The 11,997-nt window shown below is 40.5% G+C and overlaps 1 protein-coding gene across 2 annotated transcripts; it reads left to right on the plus strand.

Annotated features, from left to right (window-relative positions):
* The first annotated feature begins 3,909 nt into the window (after positions 1 to 3,909).
* hlx1 (H2.0-like homeo box 1 (Drosophila)) lies at positions 3,910 to 7,604 on the plus strand. Of its 2 annotated transcripts, XM_003446356.5 has the most exons (4): positions 3,912 to 4,536; positions 5,049 to 5,231; positions 5,409 to 5,593; positions 6,902 to 7,604. In XM_003446356.5, the coding sequence occupies exons 1-4, from the start codon at positions 4,095 to 4,097 to the stop codon at positions 7,229 to 7,231; spliced, it is 1,140 nt and encodes a 379-aa protein (XP_003446404.1). In that variant the 5' UTR covers positions 3,912 to 4,094; the 3' UTR covers positions 7,232 to 7,604. The 2 variants fall into 2 exon arrangements, with proteins under 2 accessions (XP_005475042.1, XP_003446404.1); XM_005474985.4 differs by lacking the exon at positions 5,049 to 5,231 and having other exon boundaries at positions 3,910 to 4,536.
* The last annotated feature ends 4,393 nt before the right edge of the window (positions 7,605 to 11,997 follow it).

Consider the following 11,997-nt stretch of genomic DNA (forward strand, 5'->3'; position numbering starts at 1 on the left):
ATGAAATAAAACACATTGATATAACTTAGACTTTGAGGTCTGCAGCACTAAAACGGAGCTTACCCACGATTTATTCATGAGTAAAAATTATATGATGTTTATAAAAATGAGCCACTTTGTGCCTAAAGAACGATTTTGTTTTTGTTTTCTTCTAAATGCACTGTGGCACTTCTACTTAGATTAAAACAATCCTCAATACTGTTATCCATAAATCCATAACATGTTTGCTATGTGATCAAAAGTAATCGTAATTGGACGAACAATCATTCGTGTTTCATTCATTCAAAAAAAAAATGAAAAAAAGCAGACTGTGGTTGCTGTCACTTTGACATTTAACCTCCTGCGTGTAAATTAGAGACCATTCATTTCAACCTCGGACAGAGTTCAGAGTCTGAAATACACGGGATGTGTTCAGGGTCACACAAACGGGACGGGCTTGTTTTGAACTGACTTTAGACATATCCCTAAGTTCTTTTTTCTCTCTGTGGAAATGGTGGCAGTGTGCCATACAGAAGGCTGTGTACAATGGCCCAGGTCCCATTAAATCTGCGAAAGTTCCTTCCTGAGGCAAACATCGCCAGAAATAGTAATCTTGGCCTGAGCTGGAGCCTTACGAGAGGGGAGCAATAATTCTCGGTGTAATAATGGAAATCGTTTAATTCTGTCCAGCAGCATGTGATCCTGCAGGGCTATGGTGCGAGGTGCTCATTCAGTTTTCCTCCGACTGATAAGACTTCCTGAAAAACACACAGCGAGCAATCAGGCGACAACAATAGGCTCCGTCGGACGCTTTAAACTTCAGGTAGTCAACAGTGCAAGATTGCACGGCTTTGTTTTCCCCCCACAGCTAGCATGTGACTCATGAACGCTTTGAGATTTTGGGTTTCATGTTGTTTGTTTAAGCTCTGATTGCACTCTGCAGTTGATTGTTCAGCTGAACCCTCATTAGCGTTTTAATCTTCTAACATATTTTATTGGTCTTTTAATGGGCGGTGAGCTCTCAGTGATTCATGGGGGGGGAAAGATCTTCAATTTTCTTGGACTTTTTAAAATAAACTCAAAGGTTGGAGAGATTTTAGCCGTGATGGAAGAAGTCTTCGAAACCTGTGATGTAGGAAAACCAAAAAATACACACAATAATTTTAAAAACCCTCCAATTACGAGTAAATGAACTCTGTGTTTATGAGCACAGAAGTATTACTAGCAGAACAGTAAAAAAAAGATTCAAACTTTTTGGACACCTACAGAAAAGCAACCCTTAAACTACTATATAATGTGTTATGTAAAAACTGGTAATCTGTCAGAGACCTGAAATCAAACAACAGCCACAAAAAGTACAGGTAAGATGACCGGCTGTATGTCAAAACTGGTGCACTTTAAAATGAGGTCGGGGGGGCGAAGCTATGACGCCCGGGGGATGCCTCTGCAATCTGCTCTGCAGCCTAAAAATGCGCACACCACTCAAAGGATGAGAACACACCAAACCCAGTGCATGCACACAGTGAAGTCAGTCCTAAAACCTTCACAGTAGGTGAGACCCAACGTGATTCCCCCAGCCAAGATTTCACTCAACCTCCCCCTACACTCACCCTCACTTCTTCTCTTCTGCCCCATAAACCCAAATGCACTACAAATATGATTTTTTTTTTAAAGATACTAAAATTCACGAACACGGTCACATTACAGTTATTTTTGCATGTAATACACATATATAGCGTATATGCAGGCACTGTAAAAGTTTTGAGAAATGTTTTTCCTGTATTTGTTTGTTTTATTAGAAAGTTTAAGTCAGAAAGGTTCATTAGATATTAAATATTATATTTATACGATTATCATTTTTCATATCAATTCTAAGCCTGCAAAGAAGGCCAAACTCTAACTGTACAATAAAATAAAAATATCTCTGTCTCATACAGAAGGTTTGGAGTACAGTGCGTAACTGTGAAGGAATAAGCAGTCTTTACTTCCATTAAGGGCTTGACTAAGAGGTGACACGCACGATATTTGGATGACATATTCTGTGTCCAGACTACTTCAGAAAACCCCAGTCACACTCATTCAAGTTTCATGCACTTACAGTCCCTTAACCAGAGACAGGCACAATCGCTGGCTCTATACCCCACCTGCCATCATTTATTCAGCCTCACCGAGGAAAGGGGCGATAAAGGTGAAGAATTTGTTCCACAAATCATCAGTAAAATCTGTGAAATCAGCATTTTTTTTTTCCTTCCAAAGATTTTTTCTTCTGCGGTTACCCTCAAAAGGTGAACACCGGTACTGTCTCTTTAAGAACTTTAAAAATCGCTTAAATGAAAAGCTGTTTGGCACGAAAAGCCCCCTGGCCTGATGTCTTTAAAATCTTTAAAAACGTTGTTCTCTCCGTGCCTCCCTTTGCGTTGTATGCGCCGCCTTCTTACCCTCATACTCACTTTCTGCAGTTTCTTATATTTTCCAGATTGGCTCATAAATGTGCGCCAGAACTTATATTTTCAAAGCAGCAGTGCTCTCCCGAGCTATGAAACTTGATTGGGCTAAAATGGGTTCACCCTCTGCCTGCCATTCACAGTTTACGCAGTGACAGTAAGCTGTGCGTAAAGGCCGATCTGAGGCCTGTTTTCTTATAAACTTCCCACCGAAAAAGCTCATCAGCTGCACCTGAAATAACTCGAGGCGTGCTGCGTCTGCTACATCCTCTTCCCTGGATTGTTTTGACTGCACGGTGGAGGGCAAACGTTAAATGTCATTTCTAAATTTAACCCGGAAAAGTGTCACTCGAAAACATCATGATAGCGGGCAGTCAGGGTCATCGGCCCTTCCGCCCGCATGAATCAAGACTAAATGAATGCGAGCTTCAGAAGCCATTGTTTCTACACATGCAAGAGAAACATGCGATCGGAGTCTTTGAGGAAGGAGGAGGGGGACCCGAAAACAGAATCAAGACACGACAGTAACAGAGGAGAAGAAAGTGAAGGGCAGTTTATTTAAACTTAAAATGCAGACAGCGCAGACAGTCACACTTACAAAAACAGTATTATCAGAGATACTAAAAATCAGTTTTTGGTGGGGTCAACCAAGCCAGGCTGCAGGATAAATTCTAAGCAAAGTCCCTGATTATAAAATCTTATTGGCCGAGGCCCAGCGTGTGTGAATCTTGAGGGGCCTTGCGGATGAAGTATCGCCTCTGAAGTTAATTGTGTTTTCGCTTTAGAGGGGAATAGATTTCCTCTGTTTATTATGAGCATGGGGACGGATTTGCGTCACCGTGCAACTTGCAGGTCGAGATAAAGTTGCACAAATATTGAAAAAGGGAAGTTCTAACAGTCATTATAAAGTTTCTCTCCCCCCCTCAGCTCCGGAAGAAATAAGGATTTCTGCTGTATCCTAAAATACTAAAACATGTTCTATTTTGGGGGCAAATCTAGCAGGCATATCCGCTCATTTAACACGAATCACAGCCCATCAAAAACAGGATGAGATGGAGCTAATAGAGACTCTCCTGGGCCCGGGGTTTTAACAGTTGACAGTTCATTATTAAATAGTGATTTTCGCATCACTGCGTGTTGCCTGTCTTTCGATTTCATTTCAAACTTATTTTGTTAAAAAAAAAAGAAGACAAAAAACAGACCTATATTTAAAGTCCGCGTCAATTTCCACGAAGAAGAATCGAAATTAACATGACAGTCCCTGTGCGTAATGACTGTTTTTGTATGTGGTGATATGAGTGAGGAGGAGGTTCTCTTTAAGTGATCAATCCATCATCTCAGGATCAAAATTGCTCCAACGAGCCATGTGTGTGTGTGTGTGTGTGTGTGTATGAAAGAGAGAGAGACTATGTTACACATCATCCTCATTTACAAGGGCGTGATGTGAGCAAATGCAAAACATCCATTGGCTCCGACAGCGACCAATCAGTGTCAGCGGAGGAACTTCAGAGTGGAACTGCAGGGTTAGGATTTCAGAGTTGAGAGAGCGATTTGGCACTTACACAAAGAGCACGATCATCTGTCCTCCTAAAACGCTACCCGTGCTTTTTTACATGCCTGTCCTTTTATACCCACTTCTGAGCAACAGCGCGACGCATTAGAAGCTCCGGGATGTACACGGCCGGGCTCAATCCGTTTTATGCATCAAACTTCAGCCTCTGGTCCGCGTACTGCGCGGGGGGCTTCGCTGTGGATACCATGAAGAAACCCTCGTTTTGCATCGCAGACATTTTGCAGGCTGGAGATGCGGAGAACATCCCGGGATCGTCGGCCCTCATGGTGCACATGGGACACCACCACCATCGAGCACAGCAGGGGCACTCGGGCAACTCTCCGCTGCGCCCTTCTCCCGTTGCGCCGGAGCCGTACGGTGCCAGGGTGAATCCGGCGTCTCCCTACCACAGACACGGACTACAACTAACCTCAGTCCCCAGAACGGCATTTAACTCCCAACAAGCCCCCCCGCCTTCAAGCAAAGACCTCAAATTTGGAATTGATCGGATACTGTCTACAGACTTTGATCCAAAATGCAAAGAAAAGTCGTCACTAAGAGGTGAGCGGAGAGGTTTTTATCCCACTCAAGTTACATTTTAGAGGCGGTTAAACAACAAACAGGGGTGTGTTTATTACCTTAAATATTTCGATGACACCACATAGCTGTACAAGAAGATAACACAAAATCACATCCAAAGCTTAGAAACTGAAACCAGAAGCAACCTGCTCCACTTTATAACACTGACAGATTGGTGACAGAGTCCGGGCCGCACATAGTCTCGCATTAACGAGTCCTGTGGGGAAATCTTCTCCTCTTTTGCCCCCCCTAACAAGAGGTCAGAGGTCAGGATCAGCTTCAAACTGCAACAACGCAGCTGGAAGATTGTTACGCAGTACTTTAACCAAATCAAATCCGGGTTATAAAGTCAGAAAAGTCCCCCCATCCCCCTCAAACTTTATTTTAAACTTGACCATGTTTGCCCCCAGCAGAAAAGAGCGGAGGTGTAAGTGTGTGTCTCTGCGATAACTGTGTGCTGACTGAAGCCCCTCATCTCTCGCTCTCTATAACAGATCTCGCATCCATCGTTAGCTCGAACCGTCAGTCAGGCATCCACGTCCCCGTTCAGCCTTCAGCCAGCCAGTTCTTCTCCTCCATAGACCCCGGGATGAGCGACGCGTCCTCCATGATGAGTTCACTAGGCAGCAGCAGCAGCAGACAATCAGGCCAGCATCAGTTTCAGGACACCTTCCCAGGTAGACATCACACTATAGGACTGTAGCAGACGGAAAAAAAAAAATCTAATATTTTTTTAAATGTGTGACACACCTGCTGAGAATGTCCACTATGACTGTTGGAGTCTATTTTTTTTTTTAACCTCATCGTGTTTTTTCTTTTCTTTTGTCCTTTTCTTTCTTTTTTTCTCCTTTTAGGTCCATACGCTGTCCTCACAAAAGACACGATGCCTCAGACGTACAAGAGGAAAAGGTCATGGTCCAGAGCGGTGTTTTCAAACCTGCAGAGGAAAGGACTGGAGAAAAGATTTGAAATACAGAAGTACGTCACCAAGCCAGACAGAAAGCAGCTGGCTGCCATGCTGGGACTGACAGACGCTCAGGTAAGATGCAGTGTTTACTCAGGAGGATGGGGCCCGCACTGGCCTGTTTAAGTCATTGTTTTTCTTCTTCCTCTTCTTCTTCTTCTTCTTGTTGGTATTATTATTATTATTATTATTATTATCATTATTATTATTATTATCATTATTTTCTCAGAGACAGATTTGCAGATTGTTATTTAATTTATTAACAGCTCATGTAAACCTGCTTTCATATATTTATTCTATGTACCCTAAGGTATCTTTTAAAATAGATCCAGGAGAAGTCAAGGCAACAAGTTGTTCTGATCCAAGATGAGTCATAAAAAACAAGACATGAAACATTTTAAATACACTCGAGTTATGAACCCATTTACCCCCATAAAATTGCCCAGTCAAACCAACCCCCAGTTTATGTTTACCCCAATTCCCCTGCTCTAAAAGCTGACCTCTCTGCCCTCTAAATCATTGCACACACTGTAAAATACCCACAGTGTGCTTGTTTCTCATACTTCACTGTAGGCTAGTCAACCCAGCTGTTGCCAAACTCAGCGTCCTCACTTGTAGCCAATGAGGAGGTCAGATGATTTTTGTGCCTCCTTACATTTGGAATTCTCCCAAAAGGTTGTTTTCAATCTTTTTTCACCTTCTTTTTTTCTGTCTTTTTTTTTTTTTTTTTTTTTTAGCTCGTTTAAACAGAACAAAGAGAAAAAATAGGAAATGAGTAATAAAGCTGAAACCCTAACAGGCTTTGACCTCCACCTCAGGCAGCATTGTGACTGTATGGTGCAATGTGATTGGCTAAGAGGCTTTCTGCCATGTGCCAGATCTCACCATATATTTGGCAACCTTTCGCCACGTTTCTTTTGTGTTTGCATTTCTTCACTTAGCCTCATTTAATCTCACCAAGCAACATTAATGCTAATAACTAAAATAGAAACAGATTCTCATATTTAATTAATCATATATTTTTATTATGTCACATTTGAGGATATATTTTATATGAGGGTTCCAACTTCTTGTCATCTGCAGAGGTTTTATAGCTTTTGCATTTGCATTGTGCTGTTTATTGCTTTTGGACTGCTCCTTTGTACCAGTGGGATTCACCTGGTAAAGTGAAATGTTCCTGGGCAGTGGTTTGCCTTGAATTGTGTCGACTATTTTTCATTTTTAACAAGAGAGGAAAGAAAAAAAATATTGGGATTTTTTTCCTTGAACAAAAACTGTTTAACCCTTGAAATGCTGCTCCAGTTTGTGTGAAGGTTTAGGGGTTGTTTAGGGGAAGGGGAGGAAGAGAGTTTAACGCTTCTTGACTTGAACGTTTGCTTTCAGGTGAAGGTTTGGTTTCAGAACAGACGCATGAAGTGGAGACACTCCAAAGAAGCGCAGGCCCAGAAGGATAAGGAGAAGGACGAGAAGGGCGAGAAGAATCTGTCTGATTCCGGCGGCAGGGAGCCCAAAGAGCCGCTGGAGTCTGAGTGTGAGAGCGAAGGCAGGAGCGATTGTGAATCCGACGAGGCCGGGGAGGAAAGCGCTGATGGACACTTGGACATTTCTGAGCACAATAAGCCCAGCGTGATCATGAACGGGAGCGCGCCGGCGAGCAGCACGGAGACGGTGGCCACAGTCACAGACACAGCGGCATCACAGGTGCTAATATGAGGACGCCGCGCGTATTTAGGTCACGAACACTCATTAGAAGAACGAGATTTTATTAATTTTTTTTGACAGAAGAACGACAGTATGTTCAGACGCCGAGGAGTCAGTATCACTTCCCGCTGCTGTGGTGGAGAAGTTAAACTTGAAAGGTCGGTTTAATTCCTGGAAACACGTGACGCAAACACACAGCTTTATTGCAAAATACACCCAGCATGCTGCAGATTATGGTGTGAATTTTACTAAATTTGATCTGTTTTTAATAAAACCACAGTGCACGTAAAGTTTAAAGAAAAAAGAAAAGAAACAAAAGGCAGACTTCCGGCCTTCTTCAATGTCTGCTTACTGTCGTTTTCCTCTCAAGAGCTTCTGTGTGCATGATGTTTTCCTCATGCGAAGGAAATACGGGGTTGTGAATTTTATTTTGAGGTTATGAACCACTCGTATCACGTTATGAATGAGATCTCAGAACATCACGCCAGTGTTCATGTATTATATATATATATATATATATATATATATATATATATATATATATATATATATATACATATATATATGCTATTTTGTTAATAATTTGCACTGAAAATGTTGTAAATAAAATGTTTTCTTACCTTGAAAATCGTATTATTATTACTATCATAGCCACACTATTAACGAACATATTCTGTGCGATGCATGGTTGGCTGCTGTTTGCTTGTAAACAGTGCAACTAGAAAATTCAACTAACACAAACAGCAATTAAATTTCAGACAAATAAGCCGCTCGTGTAGGTAACTTTGGTTAAATTTATCTTTTTATTTTCATGAAGTTAAATAGTAACTGCTGTTCAAAATAATAATCCTCGAAAATAAAAGACGATTAATATCAATATGTAGCTAATTTTTTATTATTATTTGGAAACACCAAACGAACTTATCATTGTTTAAACATTTTAAATGCAACATTAGTTTTAAAACATAATAATTCGTAAATCTACCGTAAATAAATGTTTGCCCTCGTGGAAGCGCATTTCTCTCCTCCTGACGCTGTTAATTCAGGCAGTGCCGAAAACGGGGGAGACACCCAGAGGGTAATTTACAGTTTGTATACATTTACTGGCTCCAGATAGCAGCGAGGACCCGGATTTGTATATTTTATGCATCCAGACAGATACAATCAACATCTATTCATAATCTCCCATTTGAAGTCACTTTTCACACCAAATCCGACAAATAAACGATGCCGCTCATTATCCTGCAATATCATGAATCTGAAATATCATCTGATATTTCAGTGACCCAGTGAAATGTGACCCAGTGAAATGTCCCAGTTAGCGAATCACGAAGGCAAGAGAGAAAAAAAAATCAGCATTACTGCAGCCATATACAGAAAGCTGCATGTGCAGGGCAATGAAGTGAGCTAAAGGATGTTTAATAGCATGATGTCATGACACACTCCCCCACTTTTACATGTCTATTATGTCTATCTGTGTCTGTAGGAGTAATTCTGTTTTATAAGGCGCTCGTAAATCTTGACTAAAACCCAGTGACATCTCCTCAAACTCTTCATTCCTCATAGTGCAGTTTTTAATACAATGTAAGTGTCATAACAAAGATCAATATTCATTTCTGAGTGGTCATCATAGCTGTCAGAGTCACGTAAAGCACTCTGTTACGAAAAAAGAAAACCCCAAAAACAATTGATGACTTCTCCAGAAAATTCCTCCTGTGTAAGTGTTTTCCAGTCCAGCTGCAGGCCAGCGTAATGATTGTGTAAGATGACAGTTTGAGTCACACTGTTGTTTATTAATGTGGGTATAAATATATTTAAGAGCTCCAGTGTCGTGCGTCTTGCACAGCAAGGATAATTTTTGCATTAATCTGAAGCAACCTGCCTCGGCTACTAGAAGGTCTGTTGATGGAAAATAAGCCTGAAGGAACTTTATGGGAAAACAAGCTAATAAATAAGCGTTGTACTGTTTTACAATGTATCCTAAACACCAGCACTGGAAGATGTATGAGGATTTATTGGCGTTAGCGCCACACAGTACTCCTAGGCAATGGGCATCCAGGATTTCACAAAAACTATTAATGAACTGGCAACACAATTAACTATATATACATATATATATATATAGGATGATGTATGTATATATAGTTAATGCATTTGCATTTATATACATAGACATATACATATATATAAATGCAAATGCATTTTACTTTATGTTGTTAACAATCTGTACAATCCTGCTATATTTCAAATATTGTGCTCCTGTGGTATTTCACTTAAATCGCAGCTTTGAACAGGTGCAGTTTTCACCCGGGTTTAATAAATTCAGTCCAAGAACAACAATAAAGCTGATCACAGCGTGACTAGCTGGAACTATTTTCACTAAGTCAAGCACCTTTCAAGATAAATATCATAGAGAGCGTCACAGTAAAATGCTAAAAAGAGAAAGATTTTTTTTTTAATTATTTAAAAGAAATTTTGAAAAAATGAGCGTTTAGCTGCCATATAAAAGAGACCATGGACTCCACATGGGGCACAGTCACCAGTTCATGATCACATGACCTCAGGGACCTGCTGGGGATGTATGGATGTAAAATACTATATGATAATCTGTAACAGTATTCCTTATTCATTATAAAGTTACCATTTGTAAGTGTGATAAATCACAATTTTCAGACCGTGACATAAATGTAGCTGAAGATAGCGCAAACATTTAAACATTTTTTATATTAAAATCTTCCAAACAGATTGAAAATGGGGTGGGGGCATGATTTGCGGTGATGTACAAATTACTCTCCACCCTTCAATCCAGTCAGGAAACTCAAAGCTCTTCGCTCATTCTCGTCATGTAATCAGCAACATCATAGTGAGTGACCCAAAAAACCTGGACCACCAGAAACTCTCTCAACTACCGTCCTCTCTCTTCTCCTCCGGAAAGAGTGCTGCCCCACGAGAGAGCTGGGGGTTTTCTGTTTTACTTTAGCATCTTGAATTTCACTTTCCTGCCGCCATGCCTGGCCGTACAGTATACCTGCTGCCTTTTATTTACCCCTAAACTTCATTCAACGATGCTTCTCCTAAACTTGGCCTGGGACGGTTGAGAAGTAGATGGCACTCTTCGTCTTCTTCTTCACTCTTAATTCTTGCTGGATGAGAAGTTGTCAGAGTTATGATAGTCAGTTTCCATGGAAGGCAGTAAAAGCTCTGGGCACTTTATCAAGCTAATATTAACTGTTAAACACTCGTGTATTAAATATCTGGGTGGGTTGAGTCTCGAATTATCCTCAAAAAGCCATAAATTACATTAGTATTTGCAAATGTACAATAACAATAACAATCCGAACCCTTAACATAATACTGAGAGGCCTTGATTTGTGAACTGTCCTAAGAACTTTTATGAGCAGGATAGGAGAAAGTCCATCTGGCCTGTATTTAATGTCAGCCTTTCCGCCTCCATTAAAAGCTGTCCTATACGTCCCCCTTGACAACCCCAGGACAGGGCAACCCATAAAACAAACCAACCTCGCAGATTTCAGCCAATATTTAACGCTTTGAAAAAGTAACTGTGTACAACAAATTACCTCAGTGAGAGCAGAGGAGGGGGTTTCTGTCTGCAGTGCTTGAGAGATTAACGTGACTAAAAGCTATGACGTCTCAAGTGCTTTGAGGCATTATCTGTGAAGTTGCTCGATAGGCTGATGGAGATTTCTCCCGCGTTGCTGTAACGCATCAGTCAAGGCCTTAGCGCCTATGGTGGTGCGTATATATATATGTCTCAACAAAGTAACCGAACAAGTGCTTGCGAAACTGCCGCTGATAAAAGCTGCGTGCAAAAAAAACATAAAGGTTTATGTTAGTAAGTCTGCTTCTTCCTCTTTTGGAAGATGATGTTGATAGCATCTTTAATTGTCATGGTGATAGGGATAAGGATCATGATGTAAACATTTCAAGAAAATGATCATGAATTTCTTCAACCAGCCTAGAAAGAAGAAGTGTTAAAATGGCACTTAACTGCTTAAACTTACACGTTAAGACCTTTCAAATGAGGTTATTGGATTATCATGCAAATGTTGCACTTTAATGGTGTAGCAGCAGAGTTTTAACTCCTTTATTGTGGTTATTAAATAACAATGCATCATGTATTTTACAAGCTGAATATCTGGTTAAAGTGTGTTGGAAGGTTACAAAGCACACAGAGGGGTTCCTTTAGGGTATTTATCTGAGGAGTGAACCGCATTTTATTTTATTTATCTGATCAAAGTCAGTTACTAATTTTACTTACATTACTTACATTGATCCAGTTTAGTGGCTCATTATTGTAGTGGTTTACACAACTGGCTTCCTGTTGAATTTAGAGTACATTTTAAGATCCTGGTCTTGACATTTAGAGCCTTGCATGGACTGGCGTCACCCTACATCTCCGATCTGCAACAGCCGTATGTCCCTAGCAGGTCCCTGAGGTCATCTGATCAGGGCTTACTTGCTATAAAACAGACTAAGATGAGAACTAAGGGTGACAGAGCTTTTGCCACTGTGGCCCCGAGACTCTGGAACTCTCTCCCTCATACATTAAGAACTGTGGACTTGGTAGTTGTTTTTAAAAAAACAACTCAAAACTCACCTTTTTAAAACTGTTTTTGGTTAAATTTCTGCCTGTTTTATATTGTCTGTTTTACCCTTTTATTATTTGTTATCTTATGTGCAGCACGTTGTGATTCTGTCTAGGAAGGTGCTATATAAATAAAATTTTATTTATTTATTTATTTATTTATAACTGTCTA

Source organism: Oreochromis niloticus, linkage group LG15 (assembly GCF_001858045.2).
Source record: "Oreochromis niloticus isolate F11D_XX linkage group LG15, O_niloticus_UMD_NMBU, whole genome shotgun sequence".
NCBI classification, from domain to species: Eukaryota; Metazoa; Chordata; class Actinopteri; order Cichliformes; family Cichlidae; genus Oreochromis; species Oreochromis niloticus.

What these genes read in the sequence shown, in the direction of transcription:
- hlx1 (XM_003446356.5), top strand. Translation starts at nt 4,095, where the DNA reads ATGTACACGGCCGGGCTCAATCCGTTTTATGCATCAAACTTCAGCCTC. An exon ending in AGAAAAGTCGTCACTAAGAG is followed by an intron (nt 4,537 to 5,048) that starts GTGAGCGGAGAG and finishes TCTCTATAACAG; the next exon opens with ATCTCGCATCCATCGTTAGC. An exon ending in TGGGACTGACAGACGCTCAG is followed by an intron (nt 5,594 to 6,901) that starts GTAAGATGCAGT and finishes GTTTGCTTTCAG; the next exon opens with GTGAAGGTTTGGTTTCAGAA.